Here is a 26,130-nt window from a genome sequence, read left to right as displayed (position 1 = left end):
TCTCTTGCACTTCTCTCCCTCCCTTCCTTTTCAGTCTTTCCATCATTCTCCCTTTTTCTTTCCTTCTCTCCCTCCCTCCTTGGTCCCCCCACCTCTCTTTCTAAATCTAGGCACTCAGTGAACACGTGTAAACGTGCTTCCTCCTCCTCCAGCTGTGGTGCTCCTTTGGTAACACTCAAAATCTGTAATTTCCGAAGGGGTTTATTTTCGGCCACCAGCTTTGTGCAGTTCTGCGCCTCGCTTTTCTTTCCTTATTTAAAGTGGCAGCCGCCGCCGCCGCATTTCCTCGGACTGGCCGAACCCGCGAGGGAGGGGTGGGCGGGGGTGGGCGGGGGTGGGCTAGGGGAGGAGGAGAAGGAACCGTTGCCCTCGAATTTTATTTGGCGCTCCCGAGGGTGCCCTTGGCAGGCACGCGGGAGGGAGAGGAGGCCGCCCGGGGTAGCGCCCGGCCCTTCTCTCCCTCTCCCTTTCCTACTCCGCTTCACTTCCAGTTCGCCAACGTGCGCGCCTCTGGTTGCTGCGGAGCCACGTCGCTTGGAGAGGCTGCGGAGCCTCCAACTTCTCGCTCCCCCCTTCTCCCGCTTTTACTTTCGTTGTGCGGAGCACGACCGACCTTCGCGCCGCGCCGCCCTCCGGAGCTACATCCGTCCCCCGCGCCCGAAGGGACTTTCGAGAACTCCCTGCCCTACGTCGCTCTCTCGCAGCTTCAGTCAATGTCCCTGACTCTGCCTCTCGGCCGAAGATGGAATCGCTCACCTGGGTTTTCCCCTCGCTGCTGCTGCTCTGCGCTCAGCAGCACACCTGGACCAGGTAAGAGCGAGCGAGCGAGCGCAGCCTCCCGGACTATGCTAGCCTGCGCCCGGGCGCTCTTTCCGCGCCTGCCTGGAGCGCGTGGGCCACTGCTGCGGCCGAGGCTGGCGTCGTCCTGCGTGTGCGCCCCGAGTTTTATTCGGCTTGCTAAAGGCAGCCGTTGGAAGGGAGGGAGGGAGAGCGGTCCCGCCGTGGTGCGGAGCCAGGCGCTATCCCCAGGGACTGGGCGATGGAAGGAAGGAAGGAAGGAGTCCCTTTGCGCGCCACCCTGCGCTCTCGGGGGGAAACTACGTTTGGGGGGCGACATTTCAGGTGGGTCGCCCGTCCCTCCCTAGCCTCGAATCCGATCCGCCTTGGGAGGGAGCCTCCGGGCGCGCGGGGAAGAGGCCGGATCGGGCTGCGCAGCGCTTCTGGCGCCATCCCCCTGCGCGGGGCTATTCGGAAGCCAGACCTTGCTGGCATCACACGCGGGAAACGCTGACCCGGGTCGAAGTTCCAGTCTCACGGAGCAAGCCAGCTTTCCGGAGCTGGCTTGTTGGAAATGCCAAATGCTCAGCAAATAAAGGAAGGAGGGGAGGTGGGGTTCTTCCCCTCAGGTGTTTCTGGAAAAAGGAGCACGGACTCCCCAAGACATCAGCCCCCCGTCTGCTCTGAAATCCCCCGCTTTTTACTGTTGGCACAAGAGGGTAGCCTGGCCAAGCGGCAAGGGGTACTAGGGGTACAGGATTCAAAGGGATCTAAGCCTTGGATCCCCCAAATTTCCCTCTAATGGGTTGCTTCTGAGCACACACAAGGGCAGCCGTGATCTGTACACCTCCGGGAAGGGGCTTCATCTCCTGACAGCCTTTGAGTCCCAGGCGATGCCTTCCCCCGCCAGCCCGCAAGGTTTACGCAGAAGAATGGGAGCCCAAAGCAGAGCCCTCCCCTTTGGAAAGAGATTTCTTGGCCTCCCCACTTGTACTGCAATTGCTTGGGGGGGGGGGTTGCTGGGTCCACTGGGCATTGGGTGGAACTCTCTGTACTTCACTGCAGGCAAGCGTTTGTGAGACTGTATGTGTGGCTCTGAACGTGCACATGCAGAAGTGTCCCCTTTTTGCCCGGAAAAAGAGGAAAAGCTGGCTTCTTTGCTTTGGCTTTCTAAAATGGGATTTGAACAGGGCCTCCACAGTTGTAAGGCCTTTGCCCTAAAGCTGGCTGCTTCACTTGGGAGGGTGGTGAATTAAGACCACCCCCTGAGGAGGCTGGGTCAGGCCAAGGGTCTGTCTAGTTGCCAACCAGGTGCATCAGGGATGCTCCTTTTCCTGTGGCTCCCCAGCAGCTGTTGGTGTCCAAGGCATGGCCTCTGTGATTGAAGCCAGCAATACTGTGAGAGCTTGGTTGCCCACGGCTTCGTCTAGCCCCCTTTTAAAGCCATCTAAATTGGTGGTCGTCACCACCTCTGCTGACAGCAAAACGCCATGGTGTTCACTCCGCCTGCCCTAAAGAATGTGGGTTACGCTGACAAAGGGCAAGGCAGATGAGAGAGTTTCTTGCTGGAGAACCAAAATACACGGTGGCCTACTTGCAATTCCAGAGGGACCCTCAGTAACAAGCTGAACATCCTCAGGGGGTGGTCTCAAATGAGGCAACAGTGCACTTCCTTCCTCTGCATCTCCTTTGGAGGCACTGGAGGTACGAAATGGGAAAGTGAGACAGGTCTCTCCCTTGAGTTAAACAGGTTCTTTTTTTCCTGGGGAGGGGGATATGAGTCCCCTTCCAATTTGGTTTAGGCATTTGCTTCTGAGTAAACTGGTACAAGTTCAGCCTTTGGCACCAAGCACATTATTTCAACTTCAGGCAAGCTTTTTTTTGTCTCTTTATGGCATGCAGGTAAATTGGGGAGGGGGAAGCGATCCTCCTAGCAATACTTTCCCCCCGAACCCCAGCTTTACAGGATGAACTGCCCTGTAAAGGATTTCCAACATTCCCAGAAAGATGGAGGTGTTCTTGCCTTTCCAGTCTCCCTCCCATTGGCAGCTACTCTGCTGCGTTCTCAAACGTTTGCCATTAAATGCTCACAAACAACTACCTGCACTTCGGAGAAGGGAAGCTTGCAGCTTGTTGCTTAAAAACAACAAAGCCCTCGTGCATACATTGTGTTTAACCACTGTTGCTTGATCATGGCTTGTTGAATAAGCCATGATTAGCTGGTCTTCCATAATACCAAAAAGGGTAAACTGTGACCTGTAAACTGTAGGTAATTACCTACAAGGAATGGGTTTGCACAACGTGGTCAACCAACCACCGAGATAGGGCCATGAAGGCTTTGTGAGTTTTGTGGACCCAGCTTCAGAGTCTTCGAGCTCTTAAGAACTAACAGGTTTAGTATGTCTAGCAATCTCTTGAACAGATGCCCCAAATTTCCTGCATCTGATGAAGTGGATACAGTCCTCAAAAGCTAATAGGATTTTAAAATCTGTTAACCTTTAAGATGGCACAGGACTCTGTTCTTTTACAGATCCCAAATTTCCCTCCTTCCATCAAGGGGTGTTTAACTGGATTAATTGTTAAGCATATCTTTTTCGCTTCTAATACTGTCTTAGACTTTTACTCAGCAGCTAAGCTAAGCAATGTGACAAACAGTATCAATATCCTACAAAAATGCAGTTAAAAGTACTTTTGCAAAACCCTTCATCGATCTCTTGATCTATTCTGCAGCTTGACAGAATACCAATTTACATTGTACATGTAAACAAGGAAAGATTCTAGTTTTTCAGATTCTGAAAAATGGATCTAAACATGTTGGCCCTTCTCTGCTTGCAGCTAAGAAAATAAAGATTGCAATGAAGGAACATCTGTAGATCTTTGCCATGTTATATCATTCTGTTGATTGATCAAGCAGGTCTATAAATCAGTAGGATCACCTTTTTCAAACCTTCGGCTTTTGAAAGGCTTGGTGGAAGCCATGTGCAAAAATATTGGCTGGGCTAGTATAAAGGCAATTTAACTGAACACTGTAATTGCTCCCCATATATTTAATAATTTCCCCCTTTTGACATAGTCACGATTACTGTTTTGATACTTTTCCGCAGGGGCTGTACAGGTGACACCTGAGGCTTCAATAATTGGGTCCGAGCCAATGAGGTGTGAGAAATAGTTATATTTCAAAGGTGACTGATACATTGTTTAATTCTGAACATTGTTCATGGCTTTGAGTTCAGTCACTATAATGGTTTAGGGGACTCAAGCACTGTGGTTTTGTATCCAGTAAGCCAGGGCTTAACAAGTCACAACTTAACACAAAATATGAACCCAGCCAAAGGCAGTTTATGCAGTTATGGTTAAGCCAATAATGGTTTAGCACAATGTCAGTCTGTAGCTGGGCTTAGATGCCACTCTAAATTAAAATGTGGCTTCCTTGTTGGTGGCTTTGGCATGCTGTGTGAATATGCATTAAAACGTTTCCTAAATAAACCGCAATTTGGGATTCATACAATGTTCAGCCATCAACCAATGTTCAGTTACGCACAGGCAAGCCACACCTTGGCTTTTTCTGATGCCTTAACAGACAGTGTGGTTTGTGAACCAGAGTTTGGATAATCCAGATGTAATTTTTCACTGTTATGTACGTTTGAACTTTATAGTGGCAATGAGTGCGCCATTGGGAGACTTGAAAGAACAAGTTAGGGACAGATTGTCATGGAGAAAATCTAGCTATGTGGTTGCTAGGAGTTGACAATAACTTGATGGCACATAATCGATCAACCAACCAATGGTGGTTAGAGCCTTAGTTTCTTGCCTGTAATTTACTTCAGGGTTCACTGCTAACAGCAGTGTTTCTCAACCCTTGCAACTTTGCAACCTTGGCAAGTTTAAGATGTGTGGACTTCAACTCCCAGAAGTCCCCAGCCAGCAAGGGGACTTCTTACCCATCTTAAATTTGCCACGGTTGAGAAACGGTGGCCTACAGTTTTTCTACAGCACCCTTCTGCCTTGATCTCCTTGTATAAAGCACTGATGCCCAGGTCTTCAATCAAACAGGCCGCAAGGGTATTTTTTAAATACTCCAGAATTAGACAACCCGTGTCTTGGGATGGCAGTCTAAAAGGCACCACAAAGAAGGAAAGGAACAGGGGAGGAAGAAAAGTGGGGCAAACATGGTAGCTTTGCTCTTCCTGCTTAGAGGTGGGGGGTTGTCTTCTCTTTGTTAAATGCCTTCAAGCAGAAGCGGATAGACATTGATCAAAAGATGCTACACTGACGGGTGGGGGATAGAGAGGGTCGGACAGATTAATGCCTTAAAAGCCCTCTTCTAATATCTTAAAAAAAACAACCACAAGTTATGGGTCTTGATGAAATGTCAGATGACATCTCACAAAGGCTGGGTAAAACTGCCTAAACTTCCTTAAGAAGTTTTTCACGCAGAAGATGCTGACCTGGTTCATGCACCAGATGGTTTGGTTTTAGTGCCATGTGAGCCCATTCATTATAGTTAGTGCTCCGGGCAATTTTTATGTTGAATGTAGAGAGCTGGGCTTTTTTTCCCTCTCTTTTGGACAGGAATATTACATGAGCTCAGCCAGTTATAATCGCTTTAGTAACCTGCAGTTAAAGAAAATGAGGCTTAGCACAAGAGATGAATGCAGGAACCACGTGGGGGGAGTTGGGGACTCCCCCCAACAGACCACGTGTGCAGTTTGGGGGTCCTCCTGGCCTCACAACTCCTGCTCGAAGAGAAGGTGGCAGTTGTGGCTAGGAGGGCCTTTGCACATCTTAGTGTTGTGCGCCAGTTGCAATTGCCTGTTCCTGGACCTGGAGGCTCTCCTCACAGTCACTCACACCCTGGTTATCTCCTGGTTAGATGAGTGCAACATGGTCTACATAGGGCTGCCCTTGAAGAGTATTTGGAAGCTTCAGCTGGTACAAAATGCGGCAGCAAGGGCAGTTATGTATGCCTCTAGAATGGCACATGTTACACCTCTGGTCTGCAAGCTGCATTTGATGCCAGTTTGCCTCCAGGTCCAATTCAAGGTGCTGGTTTTGACCTTTGGAGCCCTTCGTGGCATGGGGCCGGGTTACCTGAGGGGCCGCTTCCACCCAGTTACCTCTGCCCATCCCATCAGGTCCGGCAGAAAAGGTATGCCACAGGTCCTGTCTGCGAAGGAGTTCTATCTGGTGGGACCGCGGAGATGGGCCTGTTTTGCCGTGGCTCCTGCCCTATGGAACATCCTTCCCTCAGAGGTGAGGCTGGTCCCTGACATACTTCCGGAAGTCCCTTAAAACATGTTTGGGTCATCAGGCTGGGGGATTCTCAAGGAAGCGGTGAATGAGTGAGATGGCGGTGTTACCTATCATGGTTGCTCTCCCTGCTGCTCTGCTGATGGTAACTTTTGTGTCTTTAATTGCAGAATGCTTTTTAATTGTTAGTTTTTAGGATGTGTTTTTATTGTACGTCACCCAGAGTCACGTTAGGCGAGATGGGCAGCTATAGAAATGTGATTAAATAAATAAATGCATTTCAGTGTAAACTTTTGTGGGCTGTAGTCCATTTCACTGGATTATTTTTATGTGACAGGTGTGTGCAGGTGAGAGAAAAGAAGAGACCCTCCCTCTTCCTCCTGCCACCAAATGTTGACGATTACCTTTTTTTGCAATTTCTGGTGATGCTTTTTCGCCCCTGTATTTATCGACTGTCCTATAGATGGGGAAAGAGGTTTTTTGTTTTGTTTTTTAAATCCCCACCTTAGAGATTGTGGACCAGAATTCTTTTAAGATACAGCTCTACCCACCACTTGATTGCGTTGCTTGGCTTGAGTGGGGAGTGTAGCCGTTGGATGCTAAAATGTGGGTAAGTTTGCACTTGAAAACATGAGAGATTCCCGAAGCCTTTTAAAGGGAGGAAAAACACATGCCTGAGCAAAAAACAGGGTGGGTAGGTGGGTGCTTCTCTGCTTCTTTCTTTCCCTCCCCCCAACCCCCCCCCTCCAATGACTCCATGGTTTCTGGCAGCTCTTCACACAGTGACTTATTAAACCCTGATTACAATAATTGAGTAGAAATGAGTCATTTTTCCTCAGATACAGTTTCAACTTATGCTTGCAATATGTGTTTTGCAAAAGGAGGTGGGCTGCAGATCTTGTTTTCTCTTTTTTCCCCCCTCTTAGTGTGGTTATATATTTTATTATTTTATATCAAGAGTCCCAGACAGATCTCTGCCTCTGCCCCAAGGAGGTTCCAGCTTAACCCCAACAGTTGGAAGAAGTCCAGAAAGCGGGTGGAGGTGGGTAAAGTGAGAGCAGCCATGAATAAAAAGGTGAAAAATGGAACAGCCCTACTTGAATGTGAGGGCAAAAGGGTATGTTAGGCTGTGTAATTAGAGAAGTGGGGGAGGATAAGAGCCATACTTGATTATAACGATGTGCTAGCAGGAAATAGGATTGCTCACTATGAATTTCTTTACTAATCAGTCCCTTTTCATTATGTTAAAATTATAATTTAATGGGGCCTACAGCTGCTATTTTGTAGGAGTATCCACAACAGGCACTTAAAGTTTCAAATGTTGCCCCAGCTCAAAAGGTTGCCTGGTTCTGCTCTAAGTTGTTTGCAGATCAATCTGTGACAGTACCCACAACCCCCCAGCCATAACTCTAATCCAGGCTCTTTGTCAAAGGCTGACAAATGTCTCTTCCCTCCCCTCTGTTCTCTCCCAACATGAATTGAAACTAAGATAGTAAGATTCTTCAGGCAGAGACCTTGCACTCTTGTTCTGCTTTTTAACATCTTGTTCATCAAATTGTTTTCTTAACTGCCTCTGGTCCTCCCCCATCATTAAATTAGCCTTTGGGCTTAATTGCACTTAAAGCCAGTTAACAGTAATTCCTAAACATCTAGCAAAATTTTAATCTTTGTGACAGAAAGCTGCTGTTTTGAAATCTGTTAATGATAAATAAAATGTTTGGTTTTCTTCCTAATGCCTCCCTTCTTGTCTCTTTCTTTCTTTTAATGGAGAGCCCTGAATGACATTGGAGATTATATAGGGTCAAACATAGAAATATCTTGGTTGCCCAATTTGGATGACTTGATGAAAGGATATGCCCGGAATTTTAGGCCAGGAGTTGGAGGTAAGGCTCTTTAGCATGGAATAACTAAAGGATGTGTTACTTATAGATTAACATTGGGTTGTACTTTTTAATTCCTTCCTGTTACCCACTTTTGTCAGGGAAGAGACATAAAAACTGTTCGGATAGAAATTTGACAAATAAAATTGATAAATAAAAAACACATCAAAATAAGCCCATGGAGATGAGCCATGGTTCTTATCCTGTCTGGTCTGGTTCAAGGCCTCAGTATAACTTTTTGTACTAATTCACGCCTTACACTAATTCACGCAGGACAGAGAAACAGACTGGCCTAGGATCAAAGTAAATTCCAGTGCCTCTGTTTTAATCTCCCTCTTTGTCTCTCTTCAATCCAGGCCCTCCTGTTAATGTCGCTTTGGCTATTGAAGTAGCTAGCATCGACCACATCTCAGAAGTCAACATGGTAAGTGAGCACTAGAGCTAAGACAGACATCGTGACACCAAGCCCTTTGTTCTACTCATGGTGAAAATAGTAATTGTTTTTAGACTGCATAGAGTTGCCAGCAAGAGTGACCAGCCTTTTAATTTTTTTTAAAGGAAACTAGCTTCTGTCTCAGTATTTTAGGAGCCTATCCTCATGCAGCCAACAATCTGGAAGTACATTCCACTGATTCTGACTAGATTTTTGGGGTTTTATGAAGCAGTTAAGGGGAGATAGAGGCTGTGAACTTACCTCCCCAAAGGAATCGCTCAAAAGCCTTAGCATGTTGCCAACCTTCCACCCTGCTTGTTGCTGTGGAAAACTGCAAATATGGCTGCAGACCACTGAGAAGCTGGGACCCATGGGCCTGAGGAAACCGAGGTTTGCTGGAACACTTCCTGCCAATGACGTGTTCCCCAGCAGTAAGATTTCCAAGCAGTTGGCATGGCTGGATTTCCGTGCAGATGGCCAGGCAACTACTGACATGGGCTTATATGTTCCATAGCTAAAGCAAATACACATTCTTCACCTTGTTGTCATTTAATAATTAGTATACTTATATCCTATTCATTGGCCTAAAGAGCTCAGTGTGATTCACAGTTATACCCCTCCCTTTATTTTCACCACAATTCGGGGAAGTAGCAAGAAAAAGTGGTTGAATAGCATCCATCATGCAGTGGAGATTTAAAACAGGGGCCAAGTTCACATGTTAAATTAGCCAAGGATGGTTGAATAATCCCAATGGCTAGGATAACACATTTAGCCAGAAACAAACTGTAGTATGGTTTGGTATACCGTGTGAAGTATTGCAGAAAAGGTCGCCCTGGCTGCTGCTAACCGGCACACCAGCCTGATTCTGAATAAATTATCCCCACGTGACTATGGATCGCTAGCATGAAAAACATTGTTTAATATAGATACCTAGGTCATGAACCTTAAATTGTGACAAATAAGCTGCAAATCTAATTTAAGAATAAGCTGTTAGGAACATGACAGAATGGAGAAACAAAGGAAAATGCTCCTGTTTGGCCCAGAGTTGTCACAGCCGCCCCTTTTTTATATCGGAATTTTTTAAAAAAAATCTGCTACTGCTAATTCTTGTCCTTAGGAATATACAATGACTGTCTTTCTGCATCAAAGCTGGCGGGATGACCGGCTGTCGTACAACCGGACCAATGAAACTCTGGGTTTGGATAGCCGTTTTGTGGACAAACTCTGGCTGCCAGACACATTTATAGTCAATGCTAAGTCAGCCTGGTTTCATGACGTGACAGTGGAGAATAAGCTCATCAGGCTGCAGCCGGATGGAGTCATTCTTTACAGCATCAGGTAAACAGCAGTTTTGTGGCCAGAGGTGAAAAGCTGCATTCACCAGGCAGTAAAATGGCAGGTGGTTCCTCTAAGCCAGTGTTTCCCAACCTTGGCAATGTCCAGGTGCTGGGACTTCAACTCCCATAATTCGATGGCCGTGCTGACTGTGGAATTCTGGGGTTTGAAGTCCACATGCCTAGAAATTCCCAAGGTTGGGAACACTGCGCTAAGTGGTGCTGGGTAAGCAGAAAGGTGCTTGAATGTAAGAGCTGCCTTTTTTTTGCTCTCTTCACCTGGAGCAGGATTACCTCTACAGTGGCCTGCGACATGGACCTGACCAAATATCCAATGGATGAGCAGGAATGCATGCTGGACTTGGAGAGCTGTGAGTTTAACCCTGGGATGACTCTAAGGCTCAATCCCAAATAGGGAGTTTGGAGGAAAGAAGGGAGGGCTTCATATGACTTCATATGCTTTTGCCGTGTTTTTGAATCAAATTTATTAGGAAAACCTAAAAAAGAAGAAAACGGGGCCAGGTCCACACATTAGGCTAAACTCTAATGTGGTTGGTTTGGTTTGGGATTAATGGCGGTTAATCTGATGAATCTCACCTTTGTAGTTTGTCAATCACGGATTGGGGCTTGAGCGTGTGGAATGAGTCCCAGGCCCGGCAGTTTCCCCAAGAAATCAGAGTTAACCAAACCATGACTTCACATGATCTGTGAATCTAGTCCATGGGATTTTTAGAGCCTGATTGCTGGATCTGATTAGGAATAGGATGGGAGATCCCAGGCTGGTAGGCTAAGGAGGGAAATGGAAAACATTACTTTTACTTGCAGCGGCTTATTTAAAACAGAGCAGGCTTAGTCTATTATGTGAACCCAGTTATTTACCTTGCTCTTTATTTACTTTTATTTATCTATTTATTTTTATCCTGCCTTTATTTTTTTTATAAATAACTCAAGGCGGCAAACAGACCTAATACTCCTTCCTCTTCCTATTTTCCCCACCACAACTACCCTGTGAGGTGGGTTGGGCTGAGAGAGAGGGACTGGCCAAGGTCGCCCAGCCGCTTTCATCCCTAAGGCGGGACTAGAACTCTCCTGCCATGCCTGATTGGCTCTTGGGCTGAGAGAGAGGGACTGGCCAAGGTCGCCCAGCCGCTTTCATGCCTAAGGCGGGACTAGAACTCTCCTGCCATGCCTGATTGGCTCTTGGGCTGAGAGAGGGTCTGGCCAAGGTCACCCAGCCGGCTTTCGTGCCTAATGCGGGGCTAGAACTCTCCTGCCACGCCTGATTGGCTCTTGGGCTGACAGAGAGGGACTGGCCCAAGGGCACCCAGCTGGCTTTCATGCCTAAGGCGGGACTAGAACTCTCCTACCACGCCTGATTGGCTCTTGGGCTGAGAGAGAGGGACTGGCCAAGGTCGCCCAGCCGCTTTCATCCCTAAGGCAGGACTAGAACTCTCCTGCCATGCCTGATTGGCTCTTGGGCTGAGAGAGAGGGACTGGCCAAGGTCGCCCAGCCGCTTTCATCCCTAAGGCGGGACTAGAACTCTCCTGCCATGCCTGATTGGCTCTTGGGCTGAGAGAGAGGGACTGGCCAAGGTCGCCCAGCCGCTTTCATGCCTAAGGCGGGACTAGAACTCTCCTGCCATGCCTGATTGGCTCTTGGGCTGAGAGAGGGTCTGGCCAAGGTCACCCAGCCGGCTTTCGTGCCTAATGCGGGGCTAGAACTCTCCTGCCACGCCTGATTGGCTCTTGGGCTGACAGAGAGGGACTGGCCCAAGGGCACCCAGCTGGCTTTCATGCCTAAGGCGGGACTAGAACTCTCCTACCACGCCTGATTGGCTCTTGGGCTGAGAGAGAGGGACTGGCCAAGGTCGCCCAGCCGCTTTCATCCCTAAGGCAGGACTAGAACTCTCCTGCCATGCCTGATTGGCTCTTGGGCTGAGAGAGAGGGACTGGCCAAGGTCGCCCAGCCGCTTTCATCCCTAAGGCAGGACTAGAACTCTCCTGCCATGCCTGATTGGCTCTTGGGCTGAGAGAGAGGGACTGGCCAAGGTCGCCCAGCCGCTTTCATCCCTAAGGCAGGACTAGAACTCTCCTGCCATGCCTGATTGGCTCTTGGGCTGAGAGAGAGGGACTGGCCAAGGTCGCCCAGCCGCTTTCATGCCTAAGGCGGGACTAGAACTCTCCTGCCATGCCTGATTGGCTCTTGGGCTGAGAGAGGGTCTGGCCAAGGTCGCCCAGCCGCTTTCATGCCTAAGGCGGGACTAGAACTCTCCTGCCATGCCTGATTGGCTCTTGGGCTGAGAGAGAGGGACTGGCCAAGGTCGCCCAGCCGCTTTCATCCCTAAGGCAGGACTAGAACTCTCCTGCCATGCCTGATTGGCTCTTGGGCTGAGAGAGAGGGACTGGCCAAGGTCGCCCAGCCACTTTCATCCCTAAGGCGGGACTAGAACTCTCCTGCCATGCCTGATTGGCTCTTGGGCTGAGAGAGAGGGACTGGCCAAGGTCGCCCAGCCGCTTTCATGCCTAAGGCGGGACTAGAACTCTCCTGCCATGCCTGATTGGCTCTTGGGCTGAGAGAGGGTCTGGCCAAGGTCGCCCAGCCGCTTTCATCCCTAAGGCGGGACTAGAACTCTCCTGCCATGCCTGATTGGCTCTTGGGCTGAGAGAGAGGGTCTGGCCAAGGTCACCCAGCCGGCTTTCGTGCCTAATGCGGGGCTAGAACTCTCCTGCCATGCCTGATTGGCTCTTGGGCTGAGAGAGAGGGACTGGCCAAGGTCGCCCAGCCGCTTTCATCCCTAAGGCAGGACTAGAACTCTCCTGCCATGCCTGATTGGCTCTTGGGCTGAGAGAGAGGGACTGGCCAAGGTCGCCCAGCCGCTTTCATCCCTAAGGCAGGACTAGAACTCTCCTGCCATGCCTGATTGGCTCTTGGGCTGAGAGAGAGGGACTGGCCAAGGTCGCCCAGCCGCTTTCATGCCTAAGGCGGGACTAGAACTCTCCTGCCATGCCTGATTGGCTCTTGGGCTGAGAGAGGGTCTGGCCAAGGTCGCCCAGCCGCTTTCATGCCTAAGGCGGGACTAGAACTCTCCTGCCATGCCTGATTGGCTCTTGGGCTGAGAGAGAGGGACTGGCCAAGGTCGCCCAGCCGCTTTCATCCCTAAGGCAGGACTAGAACTCTCCTGCCATGCCTGATTGGCTCTTGGGCTGAGAGAGAGGGACTGGCCAAGGTCGCCCAGCCACTTTCATCCCTAAGGCGGGACTAGAACTCTCCTGCCATGCCTGATTGGCTCTTGGGCTGAGAGAGAGGGACTGGCCAAGGTCGCCCAGCCGCTTTCATGCCTAAGGCGGGACTAGAACTCTCCTGCCATGCCTGATTGGCTCTTGGGCTGAGAGAGGGTCTGGCCAAGGTCGCCCAGCCGCTTTCATCCCTAAGGCGGGACTAGAACTCTCCTGCCATGCCTGATTGGCTCTTGGGCTGAGAGAGAGGGACTGGCCAAGGTCGCCCAGCCGCTTTCATCCCTAAGGCAGGACTAGAACTCTCCTGCCATGCCTGATTGGCTCTTGGGCTGAGAGAGAGGGACTGGCCAAGGTCGCCCAGCCGCTTTCATCCCTAAGGCAGGACTAGAACTCTCCTGCCATGCCTGATTGGCTCTTGGGCTGAGAGAGGGTCTGGCCAAGGTCGCCCAGCCGCTTTCATCACTAAGGCGGGACTAGAACTCTCCTACCACGCCTGATTGGCTCTTGGGCTGACAGAGAGGGACTGGCCAAGGTCGCCCAGCCGCTTTCATCCCTAAGGCAGGACTAGAACTCTCCTGCCATGCCTGATTGGCTCTTGGGCTGAGAGAGAGGGACTGGCCAAGGTCGCCCAGCCACTTTCATCCCTAAGGCGGGACTAGAACTCTCCTGCCATGCCTGATTGGCTCTTGGGCTGAGAGAGAGGGACTGGCCAAGGTCGCCCAGCCGCTTTCATGCCTAAGGCGGGACTAGAACTCTCCTGCCATGCCTGATTGGCTCTTGGGCTGAGAGAGGGTCTGGCCAAGGTCGCCCAGCCGCTTTCATCACTAAGGCGGGACTAGAACTCTCCTACCACGCCTGATTGGCTCTTGGGCTGACAGAGAGGGACTGGCCCAAGGGCACCCAGCTGGCTTTCATGCCTAAGGCGGGACTAGAACTCTCCTACCACGCCTGATTGGCTCTTGGGCTGAGAGAGAGGGACTGGCCAAGGTCGCCCAGCCGCTTTCATCCCTAAGGCAGGACTAGAACTCTCCTGCCATGCCTGATTGGCTCTTGGGCTGAGAGAGAGGGACTGGCCAAGGTCGCCCAGCCGCTTTCATCCCTAAGGCAGGACTAGAACTCTCCTGCCATGCCTGATTGGCTCTTGGGCTGAGAGAGAGGGACTGGCCAAGGTCGCCCAGCCGCTTTCATCCCTAAGGCAGGACTAGAACTCTCCTGCCATGCCTGATTGGCTCTTGGGCTGAGAGAGAGGGACTGGCCAAGGTCGCCCAGCCGCTTTCATCCCTAAGGCAGGACTAGAACTCTCCTGCCATGCCTGATTGGCTCTTGGGCTGAGAGAGAGGGACTGGCCAAGGTCGCCCAGCCACTTTCATCCCTAAGGCGGGACTAGAACTCTCCTGCCATGCCTGATTGGCTCTTGGGCTGAGAGAGAGGGACTGGCCAAGGTCGCCCAGCCGCTTTCATGCCTAAGGCGGGACTAGAACTCTCCTGCCATGCCTGATTGGCTCTTGGGCTGAGAGAGGGTCTGGCCAAGGTCGCCCAGCCGCTTTCATCACTAAGGCGGGACTAGAACTCTCCTACCACGCCTGATTGGCTCTTGGGCTGACAGAGAGGGACTGGCCCAAGGGCACCCAGCTGGCTTTCATGCCTAAGGCGGGACTAGAACTCTCCTACCACGCCTGATTGGCTCTTGGGCTGAGAGAGAGGGACTGGCCAAGGTCGCCCAGCCGCTTTCATCCCTAAGGCAGGACTAGAACTCTCCTGCCATGCCTGATTGGCTCTTGGGCTGAGAGAGAGGGACTGGCCAAGGTCGCCCAGCCGCTTTCATCCCTAAGGCAGGACTAGAACTCTCCTGCCATGCCTGATTGGCTCTTGGGCTGAGAGAGAGGGACTGGCCAAGGTCGCCCAGCCGCTTTCATCCCTAAGGCAGGACTAGAACTCTCCTGCCATGCCTGATTGGCTCTTGGGCTGAGAGAGAGGGACTGGCCAAGGTCGCCCAGCCACTTTCATCCCTAAGGCGGGACTAGAACTCTCCTGCCATGCCTGATTGGCTCTTGGGCTGAGAGAGAGGGACTGGCCAAGGTCGCCCAGCCGCTTTCATGCCTAAGGCGGGACTAGAACTCTCCTGCCATGCCTGATTGGCTCTTGGGCTGAGAGAGGGTCTGGCCAAGGTCGCCCAGCCGCTTTCATCACTAAGGCGGGACTAGAACTCTCCTACCACGCCTGATTGGCTCTTGGGCTGACAGAGAGGGACTGGCCCAAGGGCACCCAGCTGGCTTTCATGCCTAAGGCGGGACTAGAACTCTCCTACCACGCCTGATTGGCTCTTGGGCTGAGAGAGAGGGACTGGCCAAGGTCGCCCAGCCGCTTTCATCCCTAAGGCAGGACTAGAACTCTCCTGCCATGCCTGATTGGCTCTTGGGCTGAGAGAGAGGGACTGGCCAAGGTCGCCCAGCCGCTTTCATCCCTAAGGCAGGACTAGAACTCTCCTGCCATGCCTGATTGGCTCTTGGGCTGAGAGAGAGGGACTGGCCAAGGTCGCCCAGCCGCTTTCATCCCTAAGGCAGGACTAGAACTCTCCTGCCATGCCTGATTGGCTCTTGGGCTGAGAGAGAGGGACTGGCCAAGGTCGCCCAGCCACTTTCATCCCTAAGGCGGGACTAGAACTCTCCTGCCATGCCTGATTGGCTCTTGGGCTGAGAGAGGGTCTGGCCAAGGTCGCCCAGCCGCTTTCATGCCTAAGGCAGGACTAGAACTCTCCTGGCACGCCTGATTGGCTCTTGGGCTGAGAGAGGGTCTGGCCAAGGTCGCCCAGCCACTTTCATCCCTAAGGCGGGACTAGAACTCTCCTGCCACGCCTGATTGGCTCTTGGGCTGAGAGAGGGTCTGGCCAAGGTCGCCCAGCCGCTTTCATTCCTAAGGCGGGACTAGAACTCTCCTGCCACGCCTGATTGGCTCTTGGGCTGAGAGAGAGGGACTGGCCAAGGTCGCCCAGCTGGCTTTCATGCCTAAGGCAGGACTAGAACTTACAGTCTCCTGGTTTCCAGCCCATTGCCTTAACCACTAGACCAAACTGGCTTTATCCACCTGTATTTATTCAGGATTTTTTTAAATAGATGGTTACTCCTCCGAGGACATTGTCTACCACTGGTCTGAGAATCAGGAGCAAATTCACGGCTTGGATAAGCTGCAGCTTGCTCAGTTCACCATCATCAATTATCGGTTCACTACTGAACTCATGAACTTCAAATCTGGTAAATGAAGCAATTGGCTCTTTAATGGTGGGATGGTTATTGGTGAGCCTATTTTCTAAGGAGACAGGAAACTAACCAGGTTGAATGAGCTATTAAGAGCCCAGTTCACCAAGATGGGTAAATTTGCATTTTAAAAGATAAATCTTGGGCTTTTAAATACAGGGCTCACTCATTATGGTAAATAAGTGTTAATCATGGATCGTTCTTTATTTAGCTAAGTTCACACAACACGCTAAGCCACAAGCAGCGATTCACAAAGTACAAAACTGGGGTTTCACACTGTGGTAAGCAGAAATCTTGTCCTATCTTAGAGCAAAGAACCATGCTGAGACGGTAGCTTGAGTCTCTAGTGTTTACTGTTCTACTCTACTAGACAGGAAATCCTGCCAAACTGAAAGGCCGTGGGAAAACCCACACAGATTAAACCCCAAAATCAAGGCGGGTCAGCTCTGAGTTTCTTTGAAGGGAAATTCAAAGCTTCTAAACTACGCATGTGTTCCTCCCACCCCCGGATAGGGCCCCCCTCCTGCTCACCATCAGTACTCATGACAAATCTAACTACATGATGGCTTCATGTGACCTGAATCTTTCTACTGCGGTTTGTAATCCATGGTTTATGGGTTCATATGTTGGTGAACCCAACCGATTAATTAATTAATTTCTATAGCCACCAATTAATTATTTGATTAATTAATTAATTTCTACAGCCACCCATCTCAACCAAGCGACTCTGGGCGGCGAACAATTCTAAAACCATTGAAACAATTATAAAACAATACAAAAATAAATATATATGGCAGCCAAGAAAATTATCATAATAATTAGCAGTACAGCCAAGAAATGGGGCCCTTAACACTTTTGGGGGTCGTGGCCCGGGCACATAGCCAGGTCTTTAAAGCCAAAAAGGCCAAAAAGATTGGGGTCATCCTAATCTCTGAAGAGAGAATGTTCCAAAGGGCAGGAGCTACAGCAGAGAAGGCATGTCTCCTTTATGTAACAAACCATGGTTAAAATAATCCACAATTTAGCGTGGCATGTGAATTCTGTTTAAAAGTGGAGGAATTACAAAAACACAAGGAAATATGAAAACCTGCTCAGAAGCCTTGTTCTTCTCTTTTACACACACGGGGAAGAGGGTGCGAGGTCAAAGTCATTGGGTGAAAAAAATGCAGGGGTGGGGAAAGAGGATGATGGAAGCCATTTTGTGGACAGGATAACAAGGTCAACCAAAAAAGACACTTCCTTTTAAAAAATCTCCATCCTGCAGCTGGCCAGTTTCCCCGCCTGAGTCTCCATTTCCACCTGCGGCGGAACCGAGGTGTCTACATCATACAGTCCTACGTGCCTTCGATTCTCTTGGTGGCCATGTCGTGGGTTTCTTTCTGGATCAGCCAGTCAGCTGTGCCTGCCCGGGTCTCCCTAGGTAAAAGAGGACTCTACCTGACCTTTACAAAAACAGAGCTAACCGTTTGGAGCTGGTGTGGCCCAGTGATTAGAGTGCCCAATTAGGATTAGTTGAAATCTTCACTCAGCCATGAAGCTCATAGGGTACCTTAGGGCCACCTGCCTCACAGGTTTGTTGCGAGGAGAGTATGAGGTGTGTGCTACCTTAAGCTCCTGAGAATCCAAGGTTGGAAAAGTAACTAAGTGATCTTCTGTCTCCTTCAGTCAGAAGTAGATCAAAGATGGGGGGTTATGCGTCATGCAAAGACATCATGAACCAGCTGCAAATTGGTTAAATAAACCATGTTGTTTGAACCCAGACAAGATGTCTTATAACAAGTCAGCCCATCTAGATCAGCACGCAAGCCAGCTGAAGTTCTACACAGATTGAGGAACTGATATAAATAAGGTTATTGTCATTCATTTGTGCAGACAAATTCCCTCTAGGTGCAATAAAACTTTCCTTGTTTCTTGAAGGCATAACCACAGTCCTTACCATGACCACCTTGATGGTGAGCGCCCGTTCTTCCCTTCCCAGGGCTTCGGCCATAAAAGCTTTGGACGTCTACTTCTGGATCTGCTACGTCTTTGTCTTTGCTGCGCTGGTGGAATATGCCTTTGCCCATTTCAACGCTGACTATATGAAAAAGCAAAAAGACAAGCTGAAGACCAACAGGCAGGCAGAAGAGGTCAGTACAATCTTCCGTGGGTTCTGGCTGAGATCCATCTGTTAGCTTGGACGGACGTTCTAGCTAAAAGAGGTGCTCTAGCTTTTGACGGAAGTCACGTACCACACTCAGCCATAAACAGCACTGTTAATTGAACTAACGCCTAGTTGTACAACACACCACATCAGTTGATATGGTCAACTGACTAATCAACAAAGTTATATGACATTACATTACAACACACACAAACCCTAAACTAAGCTTGACAAGCCCCAACGGCCAGGTCCACACAACATGCCAAGCCAAAGGAACCACTGCATGACTTCTGGTGATATATGAATCCAGGCAAAGTGTGTTATGGCAAAAGACATGGCTTAATTTGGCAGAAGGAAAATCAGTCTGAATTTCCTTGTAGATCTGTAGAGTTGACCAGAAAGGATGTTTAATTCCTCCTAGTCTGACATACACAGCTAAAATGTTTTCTCCTTCTAAATGATGTTGCTGAAAAGAATGCTGTAGTTTGCTTGGTTCTGGCTTAATGTGTTGTGTGGAGCAAGCCATTGGTAAAATAGAACTTGGTTTAAGGAGGGTGCATGAACCCGGCTGTTTTGGCTTATGCAACAAACCACGGCAGAAGGTAGTGTGTGAACTCAGCCTCTGTTTCTCTTTCTGTAACCTTTTGCTAAACTATTGCAGCCATATCGTTCCAGGTCTACTTTGGTAGGCTAAAACATCTGGAGGAACCCACTTTGGGGAAGGCTGGACCTCCTGTTGATCATCTTCCCGATTCTACCTGCTCTCTTTCCCCTTTCAGGTCAACGTGAAAAACGCCATTGTTATGTTCTCCCTTTCAATAGCTGGAGTCAACCAGGATGTTGCCGTGTCCAGTAGGCACCGCCGAGCCGCCCCAAACCTGCCTGCCTTGTTTGGCTCAGCGGAAGTAGAAACGGGGCAGACCAAGCAGCAACAGGGAGTGGAATCCAAGCCGAAAAATGGCCTCAAGTCTCTCTTCAAACCCATCGACGCCGATACCATCGATATCTACGCAAGGGCAGTTTTCCCAGCTGCCTTTGCCGCAGTCAACGTCATCTACTGGGTGGCCTACACAATGTGAGGATTCTCAAGAGCAGCCAATCCTTTAACTATTCCCTGAAATTGCCTGAGGACAATCTAGGGAACATCACAGGAGTGAGCCAAGCTTGGGAGCACTTTTTCAGCACAGCTGTTCCAAAGCCAGAATGATCTTTTGTGGACACGGTTGTTTTTCTGCCTTTTCTATCACCAATGGGAGTAAGTTGCATTAACAATGACGGCAATGGAAGAATGGTTCACTTTATAATTTGATTTTGTATGCTTTGGTTTTCTTGCAGACCCCAAATGACAGTATTTTCCCCAGAAGGGCAAGACGGCTCTGCCAAGGCTTTACCAGCACCTAAGCCTATGCAGTAAGAATGTCTTTTGCTTCCCCATTAATTATGCCAGTTTCTGAACTAAGAAGACTGCCTTTAGAGCATCTGATATATCTGATATATCAGGAATCTATCTGAAATAATTTGTTGTGACAATAGGACACAATTTATTTTGTCCGGACAACATGCATGGGATGAAATGAGCAAATTTACAAGATGAATGGGCTGGGACTTGGAATGGCTGCTCTGGATTTTGCCAGATTTTAAAGCCTTGATAATTTACAGGTTCAGCTACTCAAAGGTTGGCTGGTTGACATTTTGGAGACTTTCTTTCTTTCCTTCTTTCCTTTATTTATTTATGAATGAACGATCTGCAGCATTGCCATGGTCCTTTCCCCGCTTGGCTGCACAGTGGCCATATCATTATTTATTTTTATTTATTTTTCAAATTTCTATCACTGCCCATCTCTCCCGAAAAGGGGACTCTGCGCGGTCATTAATGGAATGACAATTTATATTTGGTAATTTTGAAGGCCAGGGGGATAGGGTGTGTATATGTTAGGCAGCTAACAAATTGCTACCCTTAATTATTTCTTACTTCTAAATCACTTTTAAATTTGGGCAGCAATGATAATGTTCTGTTTTGGGTCTTTGTATTTCTTCGTGTACCTTTTGTCTTGGATAAAGGATTTAGAACACTTCAAAAAAAAATCTAGCCAAGCGTACGAAACAAAGCCTACAGCGAAGAATTTTGCTGAAATGTAGTTCACTGCAAGAATCAAAATCCTGACAATTCTTTTAAAACTGTAAAATCATGTGTTGTAATAATTTTTAAATGCGCTATGATAACAAAACATCTGAGTCTTATTAATATCACTAGTAATAATTTTTTACTGGAGACAGGTAAGGAAGTCTGAAATTTCTACCCTGAATGCCTTACTTAAAATCCAGAAATACCCACATTGTTTCTAAAGCATTTGCTTTGCAGTTGGGAGTCCTCTTATGTTATTACTATTATCACTATTAATTTGCAAGCAGCGGTTTGCGTACATTTCCCTTTATATAGTATTATTATATAATCTATACTGTATGGATTTTTGTATCAATTGCATATGTTTGCTATGCAGTTGACACAAAATACATACAGTATAGATTATATATATATATATATATATATATATATATTTATATATATATAGTTATATATGGCACACTAAGTTCTCATGCAAAGGAAGGTCTGTATAAAAATGAGGATGTCAGGAGTAGCAAGGAGGAAAAACATACATGAATTAGGGCCAGATAGAAAAATACAAAATTGCCTGTCTCAGTGTCAAAGACCATGGCATGGAGCCTAGATGCCAACCTGGCTGGAACAAAACCAGAGCAGCTGAAAAATGTGGGCTGCAGAGCTCTCTTTTCTACTTCTCATAAAGAACAGAAGCTGGAAAGCACGGGATGTTTATGATGAACGGGATGGTGGCATAGTTGAACTATACCGTTGCATCTCAGAAAGTAAAAATGTAAGGCGAGGGGAAAGTGGGCTCACTGAAGCTGATGAAGATGGTCCTTGAAAGGAGTCCCTCTTTGGTCTTTAAAGGGAATTGTTTTCTACCAGCAGATAATGAACTTAAAAAAAAATCAGTGCCAATCCAATAAGTCTACAGGAGCACCAGACTCTATTCACTTCTTGATCTGCTTACAGCTAATAGCTTCTGTTGTTAGGCAAAGGAACTGAAACACTTTTTATGTTAGAAGTAAAAACTGACACCCACCCCGTTGTCTGTCTTTCCTCTATGCCAGCACAATTAAATGGAGTGGGGAGGAATTAATCAATGGAGCCTCCCCAAAGATTGCACACAAGGTGCGTTTTGGGACCAGCCAGCCATGCTCTGATTGTCTGTTCTGCTCTCCCCTTCTTTTTCTTTTGAGTTTTCTTCTGTCTCTTGCTATTAGCTGCTGCCCAATTAGTGAACCATTTTTATTGAACTAGGTTATTTATCTGACCCAGATTACTGAACCAGCCATCTTTACTTACCTCTCCCTTGGAGGGCCCTTGGGGATAAGTGGTATTGCCAGTCAGCTTTTCCGAAGAATCATTAATCCCAGAGATTTCCAATGTCCTAATTTTTTTTTCTTGTTGCTTTCCCATTTTTGTTCTATCTGGATTGTGTTTTTTTTTTCAAATTAACATACACACATTTGTTAAAAGGCTGTTCTGCAAACCTTGGATCTCTCCTAGATCCTAGGATAACTAACACAATTGGCTGGATATCCACATCACGTAAAACCCCATTCTGGCTTAGATGTATGAACCCAATCAATGTGAGTGTGGGGCACCACTGCTAAGCAATAATGTGGCTTGATCTGGTTTGGGTTTGGCATGATGTATGGAGATCTCATGGTACATTTTACAACACTGTACACTGAGCACATCTCTGCTTGCTTTCAGTGTTATTTGCCTAACCGAGATCCAGATTTTGAAGGACTATTGGGGCTGGCAGGAAAGTCTTTAGATAGCTGAATACATGCCAAAGAGTGTAATTTATGTGTACATTTAATGTGCTTGGAAATTCCTCACCCACACCCCATTCTTGAAAAGAATTTTAAGAAAAGGCTAATAGGAATACAGGACAGCACACATATCTCAAGGACTTAAAAACAGTGTTAAATAACATCACAGGAGCCCTTTCTGTCTTATGTGGCTCCTTTAAAAAAAAAATCTCTTTCCCTACCTCAAAAGAAGCATAGCTTGGATTTTGTGACATCATATCTTTATTTAGTTGTAAGGAAATAAGCTTGTTTTGACTCTGCCTGAATGGATCCTGAACAAATGTGCTGGAAGGATGGGGAGTCTGTTAATGCTAAATGTAGGAAAGACAGTTTTCTTCCCCCACTCACACCCCATCTGGTGTAGATAATGTAGGAGGTGGGGAAAACTGTATTTTGTGGTATTTGTAAGAGTCCCAACAGCCAGTGAGATTAAGCAAAAACAGTTGGCCAACTGAGTACAATCTGTAAGACATCTGGTACTGTAGCTTGCTTCAGCTCGGCCTTTTCCTCTCATGGAGGGTGAGAAATGCAAGGATGCTTCTTCTCCACCACAAACATACTACCGGATATATGCAGGTGCCCTCAATCTGCATGAAACCCTCTACATTTTATACTAAATGTTTATATTAAAAATGCTCAGGAGTAGCAGTGAGTGGCTTGTGTTAAGGATCCATCTGCTGGCTTAATTTTCCTTGCAGTTTCTCATGGTTGCAATTCTGTTAATTTCAGAAGGAGTCTTAGTACCTTTTCTGAAGCTTTCATGAACACTTATCCCTTTTAATAAAATTGGTTAATCTGAAAAGATGCTCCCAGACACCTCCTGATTTTTTACTACCATGGAGTAACATAGCTTTTCCCCTACACTGTCAATTTCAGTTTCTCATTTTTGGAGCTATAAATTTGGTCAGTCACAAAGCTTGGTTCGCTAGCATTCTGTACTAAAATCCATACGTGTTTTTACACATGTTCCTTCAAATGTACACATTTTTGGATGCAGCACTGCCTAAGCTAATTTTCCCAACTGTAATATACTGTATTTTGTAGACTGTAAAATATTTTTGTGCAGCCCTCACTCCAGTATGTATTGCTATTTTCTAGTGAATTGCATTACAAATTTAGGAAAACTGTGAATTCTGAAGGATATCTTTGATTTGTGCATTATTTCAAAAATTGAAAGTAATTAGGCTCATCATGAAATCAGAACATATCTTCAAATGCCAACTAAAAAAATATCTACCCTGTCCTTATTTTAAGAGGCCAAATTCTAGATTGGTGGAAGCTGTGAAGAAATTTCCTGGACTCAATAACTCCTGGAAAATGAGACAACTTTTTCCATTAGTAGTGCATTGAACGACTGTAGCTCACCTGAGTTTCTAATATACACAGGTCATGGAACTGAACAATACTTTAACCTTTCTCTAATTGGAGAAAAAGTAGTTTTCTTCCTGTAAGCGTTAAACATAGATGTGGTCTATATTAAGAAGCAGTTAAATAATATTGGTATGCCATCGATCATGCTTAGTTGCAAAGCAATTACCATGGAGATCAGCTTTTTTTTCATACATCGTTAGTTGATGGTCTCTATGCCAGATTGGCTCACATCCAGTTTTTGGTACACTAAGTGAGAACTTGTTCTCTGTACTTTCTATGCATGGTTGTGCTGACCTTCAAACTTGAAAGAACATAAATCTTTCTTTCCTTAAAAAAAAAATCCAGGACATCTCTTTTTCCAAAATACTAAAGTGCTTAATAATTAATCGTATGACCAACCACATCCCTTCTATCTAGCAAAAGGAATCCAACAGAATACATGGGGAAAGACATGAAATTCAGGATAAAATGCTCAGAAATAATGTATTCATTCATTCATTCATTAATCAAATTTGTCACCGCCCATCTCCTCCAAACGGAGGGACTCTGGGCAGTTTACAGCATAAAACAATAACTATACAATAAAATTCCAATATAAAATATAGACTAAAACAATTTCTCAACTACCAAGTATAATAAAATCCAGATGGCTGTGGTCTCATTCAGTCCTTGTGTAGGAGGGGCGCTTCAAGGCACTAGCTAACCCCAAGTATGACTATTCTCCTCCCCACCCCAAGCCCGGTGGCAGAGCCAGGTCTTCAATTCCCTCCAGAAGGCCACGAGCGATGGGGCTAATCTCACCTCCGGGGGCAAGATGTTCCAAAGGGCGGGTGCCACTGCAGAGAAGGCCCGCCTCCTGGACCCCGCCAGATGGAATTCTCTTGCAGACGGGGTTCGCAGCATGCCCTCTCTGCATGACCGGGTGGGGCGAGCTGATGAAGCGGGGAAGAGGCGGTCCCTCAGGTAACCCAGTCTCATGCCATGTAGGGCTTTAAAGGTGATAACCAACACCTTGAATTGGACCCAGAAGCATACTGGTATCCAGTGCAGCTCGCGAAGCAAAGGTGTTATATGCGCCCTTCTAGGGGCGCCAAAAATAGCCCGCGTGGCCGCATTCTGGACCAGCTGAAGCTTCCGGATACTCTTCAAGGGTAGCCCCACGTAGAGTGCATTGCAGTAGTCTATATGGGAGATAACAAGGGCATGAGTGACATCTTTAGAAGAACAAATAAGCCTGAAGCCTTTTTATAACGTATTAAAATGTTGTTTCAAAAAGCTCTGTCCATTAAAATATACATACATACAAAATAACCTTCTAGTTACGACAAAGTATTATGTCTTGACACCATGGAGATATTTCAGAGCTGACCATAATGTTAGACACAACTGATTCTGATAGTCATGAAAAGGCACCAAATGATTAATTTGCTATTATTGTAATATACGGGTAGTCCTCATTTAGCAACCACAATTGGGACCAGCAACCCGGTTAAGCCAAGTGGTCACTACGTGAAACTGTGACTGTACTTAAGATCTTACTTTGAGCTTTCCTTTGCTTTATAGACCTGCAAAGGTCATAAATGTGAGGATTGGTCACAAAGTTACTTTTTCATCACTGCCATAATTGCAAATGGTCACTGTACGAGACAGTTGCTAAATGAGGACTGCCTGTATAGCAAGGGAGGGGAGAAATACTTTTGCACTTTTCTGCCTCAGTTATCAAAATAAACCTTGGTTGCTTTTAAATCTTTAGAAAGAATGTGGCTTTTTTTATTTGGAGAATTCCAACTCATGAAGAGAAATGCTTAATGCTATTAACAGGGCAGTTTTATTTGATAGAAATATTCACACAACATGCCAATTGTGGTTTTCTGTACTAAGTCCTTTGGCTGGGTTCACATAATATGCCCAGATACCATGTTAAGCCAGACCTGCCAATTTTCATGCAAACCATGCCTTAACAGGGTAGCTGTAAAGCATCCTTTACAAATCATACTGGCCTGGTTCACACCAAATATTAAGCCATAAGCACATCAACTATGTTAAAGGCTTTGTGTGTTATCTGAACAGAATCAATGTTTCTCTTATATTGTCAATACCTAGAATGTTTACAGAAGTGGTAAGAGAAGGGCATGCTTTGTAATAGATATATACTTTGCTATTCAGACACTGGGGCATACAATTCTTTTTTTTGCCTTCAAATCAATTTTTGTCTCCTGGAGACTGCCTGGACAAGTCCCTGCAGTTTTTCTTGGCAATATTTCAGAGATGGTTTGCCACTGCCTGCTTCCTAGGGCTGAGAGAGAGGGACTGGCCCAAGGTCACCCAGCTGGCTTTGTGCCTATGGCGGGACTAAAACTCACAGTCTCCCAGTTTCTAGCCTAATGCTTTAACTGCTATACCAGACCAGCTGTCTGGTTAATAAAATACTGGGTTTAAATCCATTCCTTGTTTTAACCTCTATTTTTATTTTTTGCAATGGAGCAAAGTGGCATGCTTGCACTTTTCCAGTAGCAGTACAATACAT

At 47.2% G+C, this 26,130-nt stretch overlaps 1 protein-coding gene and 1 long non-coding RNA gene across 2 annotated transcripts; one reads left to right on the top strand and one right to left on the bottom strand.

Annotated features, from left to right (window-relative positions):
* The first annotated feature begins 742 nt into the window (after positions 1-742).
* On the top strand, positions 743-19,387 carry GABRD (gamma-aminobutyric acid type A receptor subunit delta). Its single transcript, XM_063317351.1, is given in 9 exon segments — positions 743-810; positions 7,798-7,910; positions 8,264-8,331; positions 9,458-9,678; positions 9,963-10,045; positions 16,025-16,189; positions 17,430-17,585; positions 18,083-18,294; positions 19,088-19,387. Coding segments are annotated over 9 exon segments (1,386 nt in total).
* On the bottom strand, positions 10,262-23,542 carry LOC134506959 (uncharacterized). Its single transcript, XR_010068849.1, has 3 exons — positions 23,470-23,542; positions 18,102-18,242; positions 10,262-10,461 (listed from the first exon to the last, which is right to left on the bottom strand). It is a non-coding gene; the product is annotated as an uncharacterized LOC134506959 (long non-coding RNA).
* Positions 23,543-26,130: the final 2,588 nt, after the last annotated feature.

Source organism: Candoia aspera, chromosome 18 (genome assembly GCF_035149785.1).
Source record: "Candoia aspera isolate rCanAsp1 chromosome 18, rCanAsp1.hap2, whole genome shotgun sequence".
NCBI lineage: Eukaryota > Metazoa > Chordata > Lepidosauria > Squamata > Boidae > Candoia > Candoia aspera.
The sequence above is the reverse complement of the archived record's forward strand: the minus strand, read 5'-3'. Positions and strand labels throughout refer to the sequence as shown.